Source organism: Melanotaenia boesemani, chromosome 8 (genome assembly GCF_017639745.1).
Source record: "Melanotaenia boesemani isolate fMelBoe1 chromosome 8, fMelBoe1.pri, whole genome shotgun sequence".
Taxonomy (NCBI): domain Eukaryota; kingdom Metazoa; phylum Chordata; class Actinopteri; order Atheriniformes; family Melanotaeniidae; genus Melanotaenia; species Melanotaenia boesemani.
Window position 1 is genome coordinate 10,972,755 of NC_055689.1, and position 23,022 is coordinate 10,995,776.

The 23,022-nt window shown below is 37.7% G+C and overlaps 1 protein-coding gene across 6 annotated transcripts in view; it reads right to left on the bottom strand.

Moving 5' to 3' along the window:
• The window catches only part of slc6a9 (solute carrier family 6 member 9), an 88,698-nt gene that overhangs the window by 10,454 nt on the left and 55,222 nt on the right, over positions 1-23,022 (bottom strand). For all 6 annotated transcript variants that reach the window (XM_041993023.1, XM_041993022.1, XM_041993025.1 and 3 more), the window contains 6 exons: positions 7,480-7,636; positions 3,607-3,738; positions 3,124-3,397; positions 1,524-1,656; positions 1,278-1,412; positions 1,066-1,169 (listed from right to left, as the gene is read on the bottom strand). In XM_041993023.1, the coding sequence (XP_041848957.1) occupies positions 1,066-1,169; positions 1,278-1,412; positions 1,524-1,656; positions 3,124-3,397; positions 3,607-3,738; positions 7,480-7,636 (935 nt within the window). The remainder of the gene's footprint in view (positions 1-1,065; positions 1,170-1,277; positions 1,413-1,523; positions 1,657-3,123; positions 3,398-3,606; positions 3,739-7,479; positions 7,637-23,022) is intronic.

Genomic DNA, 23,022 nt, shown 5'->3' on the forward strand with positions numbered 1-23,022 from the left:
GTGTATGCAATTTTATTTCTTTTATATTTTTTTCTAAAATGAATCTTTGGTTAAATATAATCTAACAGCTAGCAATTCTTTGCTATTTTAGGTCAAATCTGTTTAATCATGTTTAATCAATTTCTCTGAATAAGTCTGGACATCTAGAAAACCTTTGCCTTTAATCTAATTTAGCCACGTTTTAGCTCAGATATCTACACACTATCTGGTCGCCTTTTAGATCTTTTAGAACATATAGCTAGCAGATCTGAGGAGAGGTTTGATTTACTTTGACTAAGCTTATATTGGAAGACAAAGACTGAGTTGAGTTTTCATAAATTATGTTTAATTCTATTAAAATTTGAAAATAAAAAGGTGAAGCTGTATTATAAAGTGGGCTAATGCGGTTGACTTAACAGTCACTTTCTGAACAAGCAGCATAGTAATAAATTATTATCTTTTTCGTAATACCCCATGAAACCACCCCATGGTTTCACCTTTTTTTTAGTGTAAAAGTAAACATTAAGAACTTGGCTTTTAAGTTTAGTGTTGAAGCAGGTGGATTTAAGTACTTTAAGATAGAAACAAGTTAGAAGTTTTCCTGTGTCCTGCCTTCCTGCTAAACATCTACTGACTTAGTTTAACGTTAGCTTGAACTTTACATTTCACTATTTCATTTCAATTCATTTGGATAAATTAAATGAAAACTTTATGACAGCTTTAAGAACCAGAATAATAAATATACACATAAACAAACTTAGCTAAAATGTACAGAAGTTTGTGTTGGCCAAGTAGAGAATATTGCAGGGGATTTGGGCACATGTTATGCTATGTTGCTCATTCCACAAAAGTATTACCCTTACAAGTTATTTCTCATTGTAAAGGTGACTTATTAGGTTTTCCAAAGACATATAATGAAACACCAATCGGTATAAATAAAAGGCAAAAATAACCGACCAAATACAAATTTCCTTACTGTTTGTGCAAGCATCTAAATATACAAACACTCTAATAAGTGGTTGGATTTCTCCAAAGTAGGGAACAACTCATATAAATCAGCTTTTCTCTGCAGTCTGGAGTACCAACCTGAAACAGTTGTTGTGAAACTTATTATAAGAAGCCATAGTAATGAGACCACCCCAGGCACAGCCCAGGGAGTAGAAGATCTGTGAGGCAGCATCTCCCCACACCTACGAGGAAAAAAGCCCACAAGCAAGCAAAAGCAGAGATGAAAAAATAAGAAAAAAAATTATTTTCCCACATTGACTTTCCACCTACCAGGTAATGTTAGCTCATACCTTTGCATCAAGGACCTTCTGCCACTGTGGAGTCAGGTAATACTTAATGCCATTTATGGCTCCATCCAGGGTGATCCCACGTATGAAGAGGATGGTCAGAACGACATATGGGAATGTGGCTGTAAAGTAAACCACCTGGACATGCACAAATAATCATGGAAAGAGTGAGCCGCAGAAGAGCCTACAAGACTTTCAATATACATATGTCAGTAGTAGATCAGTGTGTATCTGTTTTTGCATGCTGACCTTTCCGGAGGATTTAACTCCTCTGATGAGACAGAGGAAAACCACAAACCAGGACACAGCCAAGCAGCCCAGGATAGGGAGACGGACCTCTCCAAAATTCCCAATATCATCAGAGATGTTCAACACATAGTGCCTGAGATAGAAAGTCAAATAAACAGAGAAAATATGATTAAATATTTCACTTTCACAGGCTCAGATTTTTTTCCTCTAGAAAAAGTCACTAAAACTTTAAACATGTCAATACTGGCAAAGTGATGTTTGTCTTTGCTCAAGGAAGCATAATATCACTATATCTGCACCGGCAATGCATGCATCCAACTAGCAAGAGAGCACAGAGAAGATCAGGAACTTTAGAAACCCTAGGAACACTGCCTCAGATACATGGTGCTGGCACTCAGAAATCAGTTGTTGGTTTGGACCACTTTTACACTCATAGACAACCTTTCTTGTAATTTCTTTAAGAAGTCTTTAGAAAATAGTTCTCTAAACTTCTTGAAGGACTTTAAAGCTGTTCTTTAGATGTTGGATGCCTTTGGTTCTGTTCTCTGACCAGATGATCCCACAGTGGTTCAGTAATGTTAAAATCCAGGCTTTGGGGAAGATTCATCCCTCCATAAGTTTCCATATGCTGGATTTTTTCCTGTTTCTTAAGGACATTACTTTCAGATACTGTTCATTTGCTGTTCACACTTTTTATAGCCTGATGCTTCTTTGTTGTCCTTCACTTGTCAAGTTTCATCAGTTCTTTGACACACCATGAGATATGTAAAGTTTCCAGCTAACAGTCGTCTGAGATCACCTTGTTTTTGAAAAATGCTATTTTATGTCTGTCCAACTGTGTTGTTGTTTTTGTAGATTAAACCAGAAAAAAAGAGCATATTATGTTTCTTTGGAAATATTTTCTGCTATTTGTAGACATACAATTGTTCATCCCTTGAGTTAGATGCCTTTTGATTCACTAGACAGTGTTAAGGCCAAAACAAATAAATAAAAAAAAAATACAAGGGCTGGACTGAAATGATTAATTAAAAAAAAAAAACATACAATGTCCAAATGAAAACTCTAAGAGACCTTCAGAAAGCCTGGAGGACTATTCCTCAAAACACAAAAAAAGAAAGTCTGGCTTAGAGATGAGGGGTGGCTCAAGACTTCTGCCAAGTACTTCTGACTGTTAAGACTGCACCATTAAAAGCCGATTAAACAGTACAGTAATCTGGGAAACCTTCAGCATGGCACTACTGATGACGCAATCCCAAATTCAAATCTAGTTCAAATATTTGAATGCTGTCAACAACCACGAGACACATTCAAGGCCAGCTTACCTAGCAAGTGTAAGTTCATTTTGACCTGTGAGTCAAGTATGATTGTCCTGCAGAACTCAGTCCAAAGTGGCTGTTTGTGTAACTTGGCAGAATAAAGTGTATTACACAACCAATCTTTACTTAACCAAAATTTAGTGATTTACAAATAGAGAAGTCACGTGTCCTTTCTACACGACTGTTTAAACTTCCTGACCTGGAAGTGAAAAAAAAGTGTTTGTGTACTCTGGTAAAACAGACAGTGTGTCATTAAAGGTTCATAAATCCCTTCTAGGTCTTACTTCCAGTACTCCTCGCTGGGGCTGGTCCTTTTGGTGCGATTGACCACCTCTGACACGCCTGCTACCAGCCTGGTGGCGTTTACCAGGGTGCTGTTGAGCTGTGAGCCGGAGCCAACCACTCCGCTGCAGTCGGGTGTGTTCCAGGGGTTGTTGCAGTACGTCCACGGCAGCAAGTTGGTCATGGACATAAAAAAGTAGTAGAAGGCAATGCAAATGACCACGTTGTAATAGATCCCAATGTAGGTGGACACCACCATCATGCCGTAGCCCACACCTGCAGGATAGAGAACATAACCACATACTGAGTTACGTTTATGTAAGAGTCTGTACATTTAAGCTATTCACTTACAGTCAGATTTTATACCAGAGACGTCACATAAACATGACTTCCCTTTCTTTTCTTTACCCCTTTAAATAATTGTCCATACATATTTACATGTGGATAACAAGATTAGAAGCCCCCACCCCACCCACAGCACTGACCTTTGAACATAGGGCTGATCTTCCAGACCCCCAGACACCCCTGGCTGGCGAACTGTCCAAAGGAAAGCTCGAGGAAGAAGAGGGGAATGCCGCAGAATACCAACATGATGAAGTATGGTAGCATGAAGGCACCTGAGGGAGATGCAGCAAGTCAGAATCTGTCTCACTTTAGTTTACTGTTTCCTGTAAACAGCAAGAAGCACTTTTTATTGCACATTACTGGTAACGTATATATTGGATCCTTTATGAAATTGTTGTGGTGACCCAAGTGTGTAGCTGAACATGATGACTTTGTTACTGCAGAGATATCAGATAAATCATAAAATTATTTATCAAATATCAGTAAGGGTAAAAACAGGCTAGTGTGCACATAAGAATTATTAAACATGTATGCAATTAGATATTTAAACAAACACTTACATGCAAAGAGCACTATATTATAGACCTTAAATAAACACAGCAAACTAACTATCCAAACAGATTTGATCACTGTCTAAAATATTTCCCTCTGAGATTAATGAAGTACTTTTAATTCATTTAATAAGTAATATTAACTTTGTCCATTAAAACTGGAGTAACTCTTTCAAAGCTAATGCTTTTTGTTGCTTTTTGTTAGTATCTGAACTGCAGAGTTATGATTGAGCTGAAGTATTTCAATTTATTTATTTATTTATTGCTGTTGTTTTTGTTTATTTGTTTTTTAAGACCAGGATGTCTTGAAAATGTGTTTCAGTAATGAAGCCAACTTTGAAACAGCTGCATGAATCATGAAGCTTGGAGCATCTTCATGTGTTTTTAACAAAAATGATGCTTTTGTGACCTTTATAGGAGACTTAAAGCCCAACTTATGGCCTCAGATCTAACCCAGAGAGTTTTTTTCTTCCCAAAATACTGGACAGCATAACTCTTTTGGTCTTAGAACCAGTAAATACGTTAATCAATTTCCCTCTATTACTTTTTTATTGATTTTTGAGTCTTTTGTTACCTCTGGGCATGGTAACTGTTTTGAGACATGTAACCGATGTCATATTGAAAATGAATTTACACTAGCAGTCAAAGGTTTAGACACACTTAGTGGAAAAGTATTTCCAAACTTTTGATTTGTACTGTATGTTTCAACAAACACTTTCTCTGTTGCAACATCTTTCTATTATTTTGAGTTAAATTTAGGCTTTAAATGATTTTTTAAAGATATGTATTACCAAGTCAAAAATGTATTAAATCATAAATAAAGGAGACATATATATATGTCTCCTTTATTTATGATTTAATACATTTTTGACTTGATATATATATATATATATATATAAACAATTAAGAGAATATGTAATATCTTGTCTGTCATGGAAACCTCCCCCACATGAGCAGAGAGGTCATTAAATATCCAGCTTGGTTGTTCAGACTGATATCAGACATCTATAAGGAACATTTGTTTGTGTTTTTATATTTTACTTAATCATTAAGTCAACAATGTCATCTCAGCCGCTGACACTGGCAAAACCAAAAGCTTATCACTGCTGGTAAAACTCAGCCGTCCCACCACACTCTCCACTGCTGGATGCATGGCCCACATACAGTGAGTCAGTGCATGGGAATGCAGGTCTCCGACATGAATAACACTAATCCAAATATTTGCAGCATAAACATATGAACCAATGTGGGAGTCGTGCCAGGGAAATAATCTCAATCACTGGGTGAGGGAACCTTGACCGAATTGGCAGCCGTTTGGAGAGTTTTGGACATTTTCCAGAGCATTTTCAAAGACACAAAAGTGCCTAAAACATATTTCTGTCTTTTGAATCCAGAGATTTTTGGTTGCATCTGCTTTTAGGGAGAAAAAAAACAAAACATATATACTGACAGGAAAAGAGGCTGAATTTCCATCTCTGTCATCACGCTCCTGTGTTGTAGACACAGCTGCTGCATGAAGAAAGCTGCACGTCAGCAGCACCTGGATTCTCCCAGTGTGCTCAGACATATTTTGACACTGCTCACAGCTCAATAAACAATAACGTATTTATGCAAAATGAACAATAAAAGATGCTTTGGATGCAAGTTATCCACAGAGAGTGAGAGTGTGTGTGGCTGGTGTGGGCAGCTGCACTGAGCATGCTCATATAGAACATACTCGACACATCTGGACTAAAGAAAAAAAAAATGCCCTGAAAAGATTTTATGCACGAAAATACAAAGCACACCTCAAATTAGAAGTTATTTGCCTGGTAATTTTAGGCTACAGGTTGGGGGTGTTGCAGTGAGAACAATGTGGGTCTGACTCCAAACCTCCTCCTGTGCTTCCAGTCAGATGCGTGACAGAAAGCCGGCACTGTTTAAAGCTTCAAGATGCAAACTGGAATCAGGAGTCATTGAGTCTGAGCCCGAAATCAAGAGAATTTAAAGCTATTTTGCTCACCTGTATCATGGAGTAGTTTGAATAAAAGAAACAAGCATCTTAAACAATTGTTAGTTTTGCAAAAGCAACATTTCATCAACATGGTTTTATTTTGAAATGTTTAATGTTATAGTTTGTAGCGTGGAGCATTTTTGTTTGTATAGTTTGTTCTCATGAATGCATCTGCTGCTCCAGCTCTCACGTTCATTTGCACAGATGATTTATTCCAGCTAGTATAACAATGTGTTCCAACACAATGAGATAGATGTCAGTATTCGCCAATATTATTAGATTACTGTCTTTGAAGATTTTCACTGTGTGATTATAACAGCCAAAAGGACTCTAGTCGTATTGTTGCCCTATAAGAAAATGATAAAAAGAATTAAATTAGAGTACAAAAAGGTCCAATTTCTCTGAATAATTTAAATGAACTTAAATTAAATATACTTTATTTATCTCAGAGAGAAACTGGAATGTTGTAGTAAGGTGTTTTTTTAAGGCAGCCATATACATTCATTTAAAAACAATTCAAAAACTTTCTCAAAATTTCTCAAAAAGTTGAGAATCAGTTTCTAATATTTGGCAGATTTTAATGTTTTAAGAGGTTAGATGTGTTGATCATGTTACATGTAAGCATGGTAATAACATGCCTGCTGACAAAAACTTATTACTATCTATGATGAGAATGTAAATATTTTATCTTATAAAATCACATAACTGAACCATAAATTTATTTGTACAAACATAATGACAAAAAAATAGAAACATTATTTAAAATACAGCACTGCTAAAAGTTTGGACACACTTTTCCATTAAAAGTGTGTCCAAACTGTTGACTGATACTGTATGTATTTTCTTTTTAATGAACTTGGTTGCTGTGAGATCTACTTCCATTATATGAGCCCAAAACCTCTCTTCAGAAATAAATGTGGGTGCGCTGTTTATCTCTGAATACAAATCTTGTTATCTTGCTTGTGATATTTATGTTGACGTACTTGTGACAAGATTTGCAATAACCAAACAGCAGGCGGTTTGATGACTGTGCCTTGCTTATTTGTGGAGCATCGGCTGTTATACTACGGTGGCAAGCTAACAAACAACAACATTTACAATTTAAAATCCATATTACCTCCAAACCCTGCTTCTCACTTTATGAGGTCTCATGATTGTTCTCTTAAGCTAGCTAGTTTTATTTATTTTTGCAGCTATGTAACCAGCTAACTTTAGCTTACTTTACTGATTGATTAAGTCAAGATGATACGAGAGCGCCCTCTGATGGTGAGTTGGATAAACTACTTCTAACAGTCTGATGCGCCCAAACAAACAGGTTTTAGTCTGAAGCTTTTACTGACTGTAATTTTGTACTAGCATACCAGCATAATGTTCAAAACTTGCCCATATTTAAAGTTTAATCAAATGTTTGAACCAAATAGGTATATAGGAACAGCTTCACACTCTATCAAAGTCAAAGTTAATCATACCTCCTCCATTTCTGTAGCAGAGGTAGGGAAACCTCCAGACGTTGCCCAGGCCCACTGCATAGCCCACACTTGTGAGGACAAACTCAATCTGGTTGCCCCAGTTCCCCCTCCGGGAGTTTTCATCCTTCTTCACTGGCTCCCCTGGAACTGCTCCATTCTACAAAGACAGAGACAGACATGGAGGTGACTTTGGCTGAAAGGAAAGAAAGTGTGTTTCTGAGACTGTTTGGCTCTCATACATCCAACCACATTAAAAACAACTTATTACAAGCTTGATACTCATAAACAGAGAAAACTATACCAAGAAATCTTAGTTACCCCTTGTTACCATGAGATTATAAGACTGGGTGTTTTTAGGGGGTTATTTTCATCAAAATCATGCAATACAACACAAAAATAAACTATAAACATCTTTTAGGTGCATGTGAAGTGATGCTTACACTTGTTACTGAATACGTTTAGTAGAGCACTGTCCCGTCCACCCCAAAGTTTAGCAGAAGGTGGGCTCGCTGGAGCAGACAGGATGTGAAGTGAAATCAGCGCCTTCAGAGTTGCCCAAAAGCATTTGCTCTTGTCCTGATTTCCAGCTTTTCCTCTCCTGCCTCGATCACTCCATCTGCTGGCATCAGATGGTCCCTCTCTCGTGACCTCTCCTATACCCTCAGCTGTGTCTGTCCGTCCTGTTACATGCGCTTTTGCATGTGTGTGTGTGCATGTAAGAGTGGTTGTGGATTTGATGCTCTTTTTGAAAAATAAATATTCCTAACTAAGATCACTGAGGTAAAGACCCAAAACTTTAAATGTCGACAAAGTCTTCAGCTCTGGCTAATTTGGCTCGACATGGCCCGAGTTAGTACAGTAAACGTAAATTAATCCAACTGGAGAATCTTCTAACAAAAATGTATAAAGTTATAGTCAATGCAAAAGTGTCTAAAAACACAAAATAATCTCTTAAAGTTTACACAAGTTTAAAGTTACAGTAAGTTTAAGTCATTTCTTTAGACTTATAAAACATTCAGGTTGAGGTTCAGTGATATTGGTAAGGTGGAAATGTTCTTATATGCCGTTTAAAAGGCTTGACCATACCTGGTTATCCAGAGCCCTAAAGGCAGCTGGGAGGCATATTTTGAAGATGGACTGGTTTGTCTGGTTAAAATTAGTAATTGCACTGCCTCACACGCAACTAAGTGTTTGGAGTCTGGAGCCCTGCTATCCCCTGGTGTTCAGAATGAAAACAGGACTGATTGTGAACTTTGTAACCAAATTAAATTTGGGATTTATAAATGTGATTTTTCTTTTTATGGTTACAGTTGAACAGTGCACATTTAGCCTTCTGCATTTGTCTTATAAAAATATTTGGTGTCATATGAGCACATTCAGACTTTTTGTGCATGACACAGCATAAAAAAACATTCATGCTGTCTGTGTGCAGCAGAAGCTAAACTATGGATGAAACTCTAAAACCACAGCATTCATCTGCAGATGAATATTTCACCATTAACATGAAAGTTTATATTACAAATCCCATTTCCACAAAAACTTGGTAGTTTTGTAAAATGCATCAAAATGATCATTTTAATTGTTTTGGCAGTTTTGCAAGAGAAATCTTTGTAAATAGTGTAAATGATCTATTCCAGAATATAAAGTCCTCTTTTTGAGCCTTAAGTCCTGCAATCATGAGCATTTAAGCACTAAAGGCTAATGTGTCTTATCCTTGGCCATTTGGGGATGTGGAAGCGTAGACCTTCTGGTTTAAGAACAATAACCTTTATGGTAACTTTTTAACTCTTGCTTTTAATCATTTTATTGTAATTTATTATTTTTTTGTGATTCTTGCTATTTGTTGCTGCCATTTACTATTTCTTAATATCTGCAATGCTTTTGTTTTATTTAAAGCACTTTGAATTGTCCTGTACATGAAATGTACTATACAAATAAACTGCCTTGCCTTATCTTGCATCTTACTTTTAAGCATGCACACTGTTGGGTAAGGTAGCTTTAATTACATGTTCCATATAATAGCTGTTTATTTTTCATTTATAAGTAAAATAAAAAAGTACATATGTGTTGATTGTGCTTTTTTAACAGCAAAATAAAGGCTACTAACCACAAGACAGAGCAAGTACCAATATTGGGTCATGGTTGTACTATTTAGTGGTCTTTAATTTCAACATAAGCTATGTACCAAATGATGGTTTTGTACTTGAAGAGCACTTAATTTCTACCAGGATTTAATGCTGTAATTGTAACTCTGGAATTCTTGACCTCAATAATCTTTCTTTTTTACAAATATGTTTTATATGAGAATGTTTTGCCAGAAAAGAAGAAAGGGAAAGCATAAAAAAACAAAACTAAACAAAAAAAAAAAAAAAATTGGACCAAAATAATGAAGCCATGACACACTGCTTGAAAAACAGGTGAATACTTTTATATCCAATTCTGACACCCTTACCTGTCAACTATGGATCTAATGATTTTACAGTCTGATTTTCTCCTCTGAATCAAATTCTAGATTTGTTTCACATTTAAATTATTTTTAAAATTATTTTCATTTGACAATGTTTTAAATATGTAAACAAATTAACTACAGATTTAAAGATACAGACCTTTACAAATTTTCTTAACGTGTTTTTAATTTTGTTCCATAAAACTGCAGGAGACAAAAGTCCTGCTGAATAAAAACAGAAACACCAAAGACCACCTCTTTTTAATGCACTGCTACCAAGACTTAGTCAAAAATTTTTTAAACCAGACAGCAAAATTGCAATGGCCACATAAAATAAACAGCTGCTAAATTTTCTCCAGAGCTCTGTAGTTTGTCTTCGAGTCTGGCTGTTAGAAGGGAAAAACAAACATGAGCTCTCCAACATCCTTGGCTTTTCTTTGCAGGGCTTTTCGGCTGCAGGTGCAACAAACAGGAAGGTCAGCAAACATAAGCTTTGTTAGAGACGGGAATCTCAGAGTGAGCCCTCAGTCACTGCAGCGTATGGGTCAAAACCACCAGCAGCTAGCCCGCCATCGCAGTAGGTTGCACATTATATAGTCTCTGTCCAGAGTTGACTTTGGAAGGAAAAGAAGCGTTGGAGGCAGTGTGCAGCTGTGTGTGTTCTTGTTCTATTCAACAGAACTTCTTGTACTGACTCCCTGTCAGCATCCAGGTCTGGGTGCACAGAAAAAAATAAAAAATAAAAAAATACACATGCATAAATATACAGGCTGACAGGTTGTGCTCTGGTCTATAACCAGACCAGCAGGAGAGGAAACACTAGGAATAGCAATGACCCTTGAATCTGTGGTGTTCATTCTCCAAAGCTTAACCTGATGCATTCAAGACAGGTGTATACACACCGTCAACATAGCTGAATTTGAATTAAGTGGTGTAGTGAGTGAACTAAAACAAACAAACAAAAAAAAACTCTTCAGTTTTTATACAGAATTAAAACATGGATGTCTTTTACCAAACACAAAACTGATTTATTATTAACTAAATGCAACTTCTTGTCCTTCAATTGTTCTTTTTTAACAGCTGAAGCTAAAGAGTTGAAACCTTTTACTTTTAATGCCATTCCAATACAACCTCAATTCCACAAAAGTTGGAACGCTGTGCTCTAGTTACAGCAGTCCTCTGTCTGCTTCACCACTGCTGGGCAAAGGGAAAGAAGTTGAGCCTGAAGCTAGCTGCAGCTTTTTCCAGGAGTAATCACTTCTCCTCCGCCTCCTGACGTCTGTGTGGAGGCGGAAAGTTTAGCAGCTGTTGCTATCTGAGTTTTTAGACAGTTTTTGGTAGTGGAGGCAAGAGACCAGAGCAGCAAGTTTACTAAACCCTCAGAAATGTTGCTTCAGGAGCGAAAAGATCAGACGGAAAGATGAGGAAAACAAAATGGTTTTGTTGTTGCTGAACGTTCCTGTGGGCGGTGTTTAACTTACTTAGCATAACAGCCGCTAACCTATATAAAGCAGCCAACACAGATTTGATCCCGAACTCTCACTTTCTCATCTACATGCTGAACAACAAAGGACACTAGAGTCCACACAATGTTAAAATATAACAATGTAAACACACTTGTTTATAGAACATAGAACACACAAACAATATACAAACAACATCTCATACATATCATATCCAGTTTAATATTTCTCTGTAGACACCATGAGTTGTCTATAACTGTCATTTATAGCTAGTGATAAATACAGTATGCATCACATACACAGTGGTGAAAATAAGTATTTTAACTCCATGTTTTGTTTTCCTTTTTGGCCATTTACAAAAGAAATGAACAGTACAGTTTTAATGGTGTGTGCATTGCAATCGTAAAAGTAATTAAAGCCGCAAGCGGCATCCATCGGGTCCGAGCGTCCTGGACCCCGCCACCCGATGTCGCCATGACAAGAGGTGGTGTAAAGCGTTAAGGACCCAACATGTATGAATCCTGTCAAGTTTGGTGCAGTTCCCATTTATTTCTATGGAGATATAAGCAAACCGTGTTTCATGGCGAGAAGGTCATTTTCCGTCGGTTGCCACGGCAACACGCTTTCTGCTATTACAAAGATTTGAGGAGCGTTTGGTCCCCAACTTGTCAGGAAGCTTCCCACCAAGTTTGGAGTCAGTCGCACGAATCCCCTCAGACTAGTTCGTTCAAATGTGAGTGAAATCCAAGATGGCGGCCACTCCGTTGCCATGGCAACAGGTGTTCGATTGACTTGTTTGCTGGACTTGGGGTGTGACAGGTATGAATACTGTGAACTCTGGTGCAGATCCCATGTATTTCTGTGGAGATATGAGCAAACCGTGTTTCATGGCGAGAAGGCGTTTTTCCGTCTGTTGCCACGGTAACATGCTTTCTGCTATTAGAAAGATTTGAGGAGCGTTTGGTCCCCAACTTGTCAGGAAGCTTCCCACCAAGTTTGGAGTCAATCGCACGAATCCCCTCAGACTAGTTCGTTCAAATACGATGTGTGTAAAGTGGAAAAAATGGCAAAAAAATGGCCGCACACGCCACGATGGCGGGCACCCCGTTGCCATGGCGACAGGTGTTACATTGAGTTTTTTTGGTCAACACGGGGTGGTACACGTGTGTGCCGAGTTTCGTCTTCCTACGTTGAAGTAGACTTCCTGGGCCCCATTCATGTGGTGATTTTTGGTGACTCTAGGTGGCGCTGTTGAGCCAATTTTGCATTGAATAGTATGCGGACCTAAGAATATTGCGATTTTCACCGGGCTTGACATGTGTGCCAAGTTTCACAACTTTTCATGGGTGTTTAGGGGGTCAAATTTGGGGTCGAAGCACTTAGAAGGAGGAGGAGGAGGAGGAGACTAAACATTTCAACTACAATAGGGCCTTGCCATACTTTGTATGGCTCGGACCCTAATGAGTGTTTTCCACTTAATGAAGTTCTGCTTTCATACATGTTCATAGCGAGTATTTATATTTAATAAATGTTCAAATGTTTTCTATATTAAGTTACACTTAAGATTTTAATGATAAACTGCTGACTTGTTAAGGGTCAAAAAGAGTATTTCATCAGGGAGCTGAATCATTGTTTACACAATTTGTATATTTCTTTATAATTGTTTAGAGATTATTTAGTTATTAAATTTTATTTTAATCTTCAGACGTTCAAGGCTCACTACTATTGATGGGGGCAGGAACAGACGAAAAGACTGGGAATGGTGGATTGACTGGCTTTTCTTTATTTCTTTCACAGACACTTGAAAGCAATAGTCAACCAAAAAACTGCTTTTTTGTAAACAACCAGATCTTTCATGTCTTAAATTTCAGACGTTAGGACATCAGAAGGATGCTGAAGAAATGGTAACTATAAACACACACATTTATACATATTTTTCACTGAAATTATAAATGTATGTTTCAATTATTTTACAGTTTTAGATATGCATATCATAACAATTTAAAGGGAATGTGGATTTCTTTATTGTGAGTTGTCAAAAATGAAAGATTGTGGCTTTTGCATTTGTCCAGAAGATTTTTTTAGCTAGTTTATCTGTACACCCAATGAACTCCTTCCACTACTGCCCCATTTTGCGTCCCACAGCGGAGTTTAGTAATTTAGTAGTTTGGTAATTTTTTTCATGATATCCTTAAAAAACAACAACAACTGTCTCTGCCCAGCCACCTTGGTCATCAGTCATTCAGTCTGTCAGAAAGATAGCCTCCACACCCTCCCTCCTTTCCTTCCACTGACACATGATCCTCTAGGACCATCTGGGCTTTACATAACAATCTACATTACCATCCCCTCTTGCATTCGGTCATATTTAATCTGCAACTTTCCAAGATATCTGTTATTGGAGTCAGACTACAGACTTACTGCCTACATACAGGTCTTGAAAAGGTTACACTTGATATTTCAAATACCTGTGTTTCCCTCAGGCACAATACTTGTGCCTGAGGGAATATAGTAAGTAAACATGTCAAGATAAGAGAGGAAAATGTTATAAAATGCTGTTGCATAACTTTTACAAAAACAGAGCAAAAAGATTTGGAAGTGGTGATAAGAAAAGGTGATGCAATACCAAATCCACAACAACAATAGAAGAATTCCCAAGAAAATGACAGCAAATCAAAATTTCCAAGATAGTTCATTTTAAAAGCAATCGTGTATTAACAATTGTGAACATAAAAGGCAGTTGTGAATTTCCTGTGAAAATCTTACTGCTTTGAATGTCAAACAGTCCATTCTTTCTTACAGATGTAGAGCTACGGGACTATCATGCACAGACCGACTGATAACGCAAAACTATGTTGTGCAGCAAAGAACTTTTATTTATAGTCCAAAAGTCCAGGTTTGTGAACTTATTTTCACACCTTCAGACACTTAAACTATATATTGAACATACTGAAAAGAAATCTTGCACACAACTGTAGTAAATCCAGTAAAACAAACTCACGACACAATACGATATGTAAGTCATTAAGTGTGACATAAGCAGGGGTGCACATTAACACTTGTAGTCATGTTATCAGGGGAGAACCTATGGTTGTTGCTTGGTCTTCAGATTTTTAAAGACATATTTTCCTTAACCCACCTCACAGGAGGAACAAAAAAGAGGGATGCGGGGTTCATCATTCATTTGAAGCCAGCTGACCTCCTGCAAACATCTTTCCGAGAGCATGCTCTTCTTTTGCGGTTCAGACTCAGTCTGGCATTATTTTAGGGGTGGAGGAACACCAGAGTAATTGCTTAATTAAAACAATGGCTCATAACCAGTAACTCAGTAGCATCAACAACCTGCCGTCAGACGCTCATTAACAAACACTTTTAGCTGCTTTAACTTTAATATTTTGGAAACCTTCTGACAGAAGCCACAGGACGTTAGTTCTTCTCTGTTTATCGTTGTTTGAAGCAATTCATGCTTTTTCTTTATTTTGTCTCTCTTTTATCTGTTGGGAGATGTGTGCTTCCCTCGACAGGTCTATGAACCACATAGTACCTTTACAGGACTATCTATCCCAAATAAGGTACACAAACTAGCGCTGCAACGCTTCATTTTTTATTTTGGTAGCGCATGTTCAATTGCACGCCACTTATGTGCACCTTTGGACATAAGGAAGCTGGATGGAGCTCACGTTGGTGATTCCTGGTTGCACTTCTTCCCATTTAGCTAAGAGATTGCTGACAATGAAAATGTGACTGAAGTTACATGCTGCTCCTCAGCAGTGCCACATAAACCAAAAGGATGGTAAGCAGGTCAGGTTGTATTAATAAGGTAATACATTTTCACATACGGAAATCAAACATTATTACACTTTGCTTCTGGTGAGCTTGTGTCTTTTTCAGTTTGAAGCCTGCTACTTTGTATGGTCAGCACAAACAGTACATTCGTGCTGGCAGTCGTATTAATGAACTTTTCTGTAACATTCAGAAAGTTTCAGTCCAGCAGTCTGTCGATTAGTGACTAAAAAGAATCACAAGTTCCTAACTCTGTTCTCCACTAAGCTGATCTTAAAAAGAACGCCAGCTCAGTGCCTGAAATGTAAATGCCAGCAGAGCCACTCATCTCTGCTGTGCAGGCTCAGACTGTAAGTGCTGGAAGTGACAGAAGGTTGGTTCAGTGTGATTTACCCAAAAACATGTCACCAGTCTGTAACAGCCTGCAGCAGTAAGGTGAAGAAAATACGTGGTATTCTGTTGGAAGGTGAGGATGGTGGATGCAGAACCATTCATAAAGTGCTGTTAACTTGTCACAAGAAACAGCGACATACTCAAAGCTCTGCCTTTGCAGAGAAATGGCATTTTTCACCATTTAGGAGCAATGACAGACTTAAAGTAGCACTATGTAACTCTCTGAGTATAAAAATGTGTTTCTGACTTGTTTTGATGGCCCAGTTACATTTCCAACGTACAATCATGGAGCCGTTGTTGCCCAGCAACATACCACGGTTAAGAAACCACACTTTGCAACTTTATGTTCCAGCCATGGATCATTACATTAGAGTAATTTCACTAAGAAAAAGTCTGTCAAAGTTCAGTAGTGCTTCTTAAAGTTCTCTTTAAGCTTCCTACCAGATTAGATCCCCATTATTTTGCAAGTTTCTCACAGTTATTGCAGAAGCATTCAAGCTTATTAGGATGGACTGGTACAGTCACCTGTAGGTCTCTCTAGAGGTGATCTTGTTTGATGTCTTGCTGGACCACTCTAGCATTTTCACAAAATTTTTATGAATCAGCTTGAATTTTTTTTCCTGAATGTGCTTTGGGTTATTCTGTATTGAAACTTTTTTTTTCTAGTCTGAGATCCTGAGGTCTCTAGAGAAGAATTTCACAAAGGTAGCAGAATAATAACACCTCAGCATGATACTTCCACTGCCATGTTTGACTGTAGAGGTGACAAAAATGAGGAAAAGCTTAGTGCATGGACTTTCTTTCTTGTTTGTAAGCTGTCATTTTCGGAGAAATATCCACCTAACAAGCAGTTGTAACTAAGTGACATTGTCCAGGCGGTTTGGTTCACTTGACTCAAATGCTGTGTGAAAGCAAACCAAACCAAATAAAGCTGCAAAATATTTTGGAATTCCCCGCCTAACTGAACTAAGTCCCCAGCCCAATGCGACCATAGAATGACTTCTGTTTGCCAATTCAAACAAAAAGTCCTGATTTGCAAAAAGTTGCACTGAGTCCATTTCTTATATCTTTTCACAAACCACAAATAACATAAATAATGCGCAAAAGTCTTGAACATCCCCTAATTGCCTTATTACTTGTAAAACAGAAAATGGGTTCAGGGATTTATTCAAATATGACTAACCACTGGGTCATACCTCGATGTAGGTGTCGTTTTCTCTGCTTAAAATATTCATACATCCATTCCTATGAAAATAATCAGTCACATTGACTGAATAAATATGACATAAAAAGAGTGGTTGTTAAAGGTGTTTTTAATTTAGACTGTAAACAATTTCTTCAAACCTCTGGCTTTGGTTTTCACTCTAGAACAAGCAACTGTGAGACCACTTAAAGACAGATGATTGATTGCCTTTTTGATTATGTCCACTGAATTTCTTTAGACACAGGTAGACTCTACTGATAGCAGCACCCGAACTCAGATATGATAATAAGTTCTAAATATTTTTAATGCTGTCAAAATCAAGTCCACACAGTGTAAAGAGATGCCAGCCATCGGAGTGTTTCAACAAATACAAAGTTCCTTACAGGCTGTGAAAACACAAACATGAAGTTACTTTACCTTCCCTTCAAACACAAAAAGTGGTTTACACAGATTTTAAAGAAGCAGTGCACACATTTGCACTTCTCTTGCTTTGACAATACCTTGCATTATTTCCATCTGTGGTACGCTTCATCAGCTACAACTCCCTCGTACAATTGCAACAAGAAAGCAGTCGGTTGAGTGCAGAGCTCTGCAAAGGTCTGATAATCTCCAACAGAAAGTGATTTGCTAATATCGTGCAACTGCTTACTGTGCATCTCATTTCCTGTCTGAAAGAATTTTATTTTGTGGTACCTCCAGTAGAGCGATGGCATTTTACTGACAGCTCACGGCCCCTCATGGGAAGCCGTCCTTCTGTGATGCAGTGAAAGTTCAAACTGCTAGTTGAGCATAAAGATGTATCCTAATGCTGTGAAATCTATATGCGAACATATGAACTGGTGCTACAGGAGAGATAATAACTGTTAGTGGTGTTATGAGGAAGGGATAAGCAAGGAAAAATGATTTATATGAGCTAAACATTTAAGCATGAGTATGACATTTAAGAAGAAATACTAAGATCATGATGAATTTCTACTGTTCATTCAAGTAATTCTAAAAGCTGCTAATGTAGGTTAATTTAACCAGTTTTGCACCTTTTAAATATATAGAAGTCACCAACTTTAAACACACATAACAAGCAGAATCGCTTCAGTATGTTCAGCTAGTGTCGTGGAATGTATGGAGGGGGTAGCCGGCAAACCCAGAACAGCATGGAAACAACTCAAAATTAGCCTTTAACTAATGCTTTGCATAAAAAAGGTTTGTTGTTTTTACCTCTTGCTGCAATTGCAGATGTTCTGGTCACTGTCCCTGACTGTGCAGCTGTGCCCTTCAGAGCCTTGCATCTGAACTCAGGACGTTTGCTCAGCACTACTCAACAACAAACAATCTGTTGTCCACCCTGAAGCTCCTCTCACTGTTCTTGGACAAGTTAAACAAGGCTTATTTTATGCTAAATTGGTTCACACTGACAGGAAATCCCCATAATTACACATAGCTGCACAGCCTCATTGGACTTTGTTATTGAAAACAAAGATCAATAGGACTATTCTGAATGGTTCATTTCAACACTGCAGAAAAACAAAAAAGATTGAGCAATGATGCAGCATTGTTGTGACAGAGTGACATGCCTTCAGCCTAAATCCACAAGTAGATGTATACCTTTTGTTATTTTTCTTTACATTTTTGTTCATCTTGACAGAAGTTTAGACAAACCTGTTCTTGCATGCGTCCCGTGCTATTACATAATCATGCTTGTAACATGTTAAAGGACCCATTCATCAGAATAATAAAGATCAAGATGGAAAACTTTAATAATTATTGAACATGTCTCTGTGTTTTTGCTACCTTTTGAAAACCATTTTGTTCTTTTTAAGATGCACCATTTAACTTTTCGATCTGAAAACTTTCCTGACTTGTTTAATGGCACAGTGACATCTATTATGTACATTTCTGGAGTCATCACTGCCCAGCAGCGTCCTGAAGCTGAGAAACCGCACTTCACAACTTTTGCTTCCAGGTAGCTGCATGAAGTTGTAACAAAATATTGCTTAACACACTGTGTCACACACTTACAAGCAGATATCAACACACCAGTTGCTTTGAATGCACATCAAGGCTGATTCAATAAAGAAACCTAAGAAGAGTAGAAAGAGACGGAGCAAGATATAAACCAAGAGTGGCTGGAGAGAGCTCACGGTACAGGTACGATTAATGCCGAATTAGCCGTCGTTAGGGGTCTCACTAAAAAAAACTGCCTAAGTTCCATGTTGCATCTTTAAAAATAATAACTAAACCAGCTGTGATTCCTTGACATAACAGTGAAGCTATTTTGAATCCTGGATCAAAAATGATGTAAGCTGCGTTGTTGAATGTGATGGAGCTGAACAGTGTGGGAAGGAAGAGGTGATGCAGGAAATGTTTTGTCGGTACAGACATCTGTCTAAACACAGAAAAGGCAAGGGGTCAGACCAGTGTGTATATATATCTTTTTATAAAAACAGTTTATCAAGATTGTGCTCAGTGATCAGTGCTCAAGAGCTGCCTACTGGGTACATCTCTTGGTATCTGAAGTCAGTACCAACTTGAGAACTCAGAAAACACAACCTTAAACCTTTGTTAGGGGTTCATTTGGTCCGAAAATAACTCTGAATGATTTAGATTTTCAGGGGATGTTTTTCATCACAAGTTCACCTGCTTATTTCTTTTTCCACCTAAGCTAAAGTTCAAACCACGTTGCTTCCCCTGTATTTTAGAAGTGTGAAGTGGAAAAATGGCTTTTTTCCAGCTTTAGCTGTTAAAAGCAAATTCATATCACCAGTTGAATAGTTTTCTCAACTAAAGAAAGAAATGCATTAATAAAAGTTGAGTATTTGTGTAAAATTTCATATTCCAACTAATTCCAATGTCCCATTTGTCACTGAAATTACTATTAGTAGTTGTGCCAGAATTTAAATACACTTACAGCTCGCTTTGGTGAAAAGAAGCTCATGTAAGTTAAAATCCAGAATTTACTCAGCTAATATGTGACAGAGGAATTACAAAGTCAGCTTTGATGGTGAACTTGCTGTTATATTGTGGTGTTTTTAACAAGCTGGGCCATATCAATGAGTTACCTGCAACGAGATTGTGGTTAAAAGAGGAATAAATTGTGGCTGAAGTACAGACAAAACAAATATTTGACAGTAAAATTGAGCTGGTGAAGCCGCCTGAGCTTGGGTTGCAGTGTGAACTCTGAGGGTAAATTCACACCAGCCCTTCTGATGTGAATTCCTAGTTTGTTTGCTCGGAAAGTTTGGTGTGATTGGGGAGGTTTCGAATGTGCAAACATACTCTGATGCAGATCAACAAAGTGAGCTCTGGTCCACCTTCAAATGTAGGTCTTGGTCTACAGGTCTACAGGAAGCGGACTACAATGCAAAAGGGACTACAATGCAGCTCATTGTTGGTAAACAAAACCAAAACACATGTAAAAAGATAGCCGGAAGAAGTGGCTCAAATACTGTACAAGTTCTGATAGATATGGTCAGGATTTGACGCAGTTCCATGTTTTGCTCTTATGAGGTAGAAACAAAAGTTTTCCAGCACTAACCAATAGATGAGAGTTTTCTTCTTCATTGTTTATCCTGCCCTCTCCTCTCCTCTGGTGACGATGGTAATGCATTATTCAAAAAGTTTGTTTTTACCTGAGTGGACTATTAGGAGTAAATGCACCTGAAGATTCAGTAGTTTGCTCTCTCATATTGTAATAGTGTGCTTCAAGAGTTGAAAGAAGGAGACCCTTTGGCAGAGAGTGGTAGAGTAGTATTGAGTGGGTCAGTCCACTCCATAAAAGTGATCTGAATCCATGAATGAAATCATGGTGTTGGTGGTGTTTTGCTCTACATCTGTAGTATTTGACCAAAGCATCCCACAGAAATTGTGTAAATATGTTGAATTAGGTCATAATACACCTCCTTTAAATGCTAAATGGACTTCTGATAAATGCAAAACGTCTGGACTTCTTTTGCACGAAAAAAATATTTTAAGCCAGACAATACACAACTGAGCTAATGTAGGTAAAATGTCAGAACAAGTAACTTTTTTCATGCTAGTGCTTTCCTTTTTAGTTGGTATGAATGCTGTAAAGTTTCTGGATCTGAAGACTAGTGATTCATGTCAGTAGAATTCCTTGCATTAAATTTAAATCAATCCTTTCTATATTTAAATTTTAATAATGCAAACATGAATCTCTCCTGTCACAATTTAGTAAACAGCTCAATGCTGTATTAAAGCCAGTCCAAGGTGGTATTTTTCTATGAAGCAGAAAACAACATGTTGTCATTTGGTAGAGGTTTCCCAGCCTATAATCAGACTCCGATTCATTAAAAGTGGCACACGTAATCTCCCCTGCAGCACCTATGCAGAGTTTAGTAAACATGTCTGTCTGCAATGATTGAATCCACTCAGCTTTTATAAGACAAAAAGCCTACCGGATCCCCCCTAAAACCAGGCAGCTCAAAGCATCCTTTATGAGTGAGCTGTGAGGTGAGAGTAATAGGCCTAAAGACAGTGTAGACTGTGGCTTCTCAACCTGCTACCATTGGGGCCACATACCAAAGAATCTCATTGGGCAGGGCTGAATAAATCTCCCTCCACGGCTGATTAATTGAATCCAATAGCTGGGGTGTCATGAGGAGGAGAGAGGAGGATGAGAGAAAGCTGGGTGCTGTCAGATGAAGAGTGGGATAGGAGCTGGGGGTCACGTACAGGATACATCACTCCAAACAGTCGTATTAAAAAGAAGGCAGTCCCTTTTTTCACTGCTCAGATTTTACATGTCGGGAAATACTGAAGAATCATCTGTTTCTTACACACTATAAAAATTTGGTAAACACAACCCTGTGCAATAACTCACTTAAAAATAAAAAAGTAAAAAAAAATGCAGAAGCACACTGTGGTAAAACTAAGTACACCCCAGTAAAGCAATGACTTTTGGAAGCACCTTTACACAAATAATTGTGAAGGAATTTTGGTTTGCGCTTCTTCACCATGTTACTTCATTACACTGAGGTTTTTAGCATTTGTTTATGTACAGTTTTATTACAGCATTTCAATGTTGACTCTGATTGGGTCATTACAAAACCTTGATTCTTTTATTTTTCGGCTATTCTGTTGTAAATTTGCAGCAGTATTTGCTTTTTTACATTTGAATGACCAGACTTTGGTTAAAGACAGATTTTGTGGCGACAAAACAAGCCCAAATCATTGCTCCTCCACCACCATGCTTAACAGTTGGTATGAGATGTTGATATGTGTTGACGTGCTGCGTTTTGTTTTCACCAAATTTCCTGCTGTGCATTGTGACCAAACATCTTTACTGGGCACTGGGCAGTTCTAAGGGTTATTTCAGAAGAAATCTGGGAAATCAGGAATTCTTACCTGGTAATCCTACAAACAAGTAGTATGAATTCAGTTTACAGATAGATAAAAATCTTTGAATTGAAAGAGGATGTAATCTCTTATACAATGGTATATTGAGAGTCTTTATTTTATTTATCTTTAATTTATCTGCATTCACCAATGCTACAGTCATTGTCATATCACTCATTCTATAGGTGTCATGTGTACACATCCTAAGAAATCCCACAACCACAAAGTGAAATAAAACATCGCAATGACAAGCAGCAGTATATCAAGATGTGATAAAAGATTAGAGTCTGAAAACAATCGCAACATAACAAAATCTCAAAGAGCTTGTTAGCAAATACCTGTATGATCTAATCCCCCTTCGAGTCAACACATCTTTCACTTCTAAAGGTAGATAATATATGACTGTGAACAATACTACTTACGCTGCTCTTGCTTTGTATGTGAAATAAAAAATTAAAATAAAAAGAAGAAAAAAACAAGTACTTTATAAGTGTCAGAAGATCAGATCATACACAGATCTAAAAGCATGGGAAGAGTAGCTTTCTGGTAAGATGACAGCTGATGTATAGCCAGCACAGTGATGCACCCACAAGTACGTGATGAGTCTTGACAGCCATCTAAAACACAGCTGAATACAGTCAAAGTATTGGAGGACCTTTAATACTAAAAAATGATGTGGCATCCCGAAGCTCTGTAGCATGTCACACATTTTGCTTTCTCGCTTTCTGTAAATAAAACCATCAGCAACAATTTAGTTGGAGACGTGTTTGCCCCATCATCTCCTTTCTCCTATCTGGCCTTTGGAACAGGTGCAAACACAGTTTCCTTTAGACATGATTTTACATGAACCTGTTACTTAAAAAAAAAAAAAAAAACGTTATATTTTGCTTGTACATTTCCCT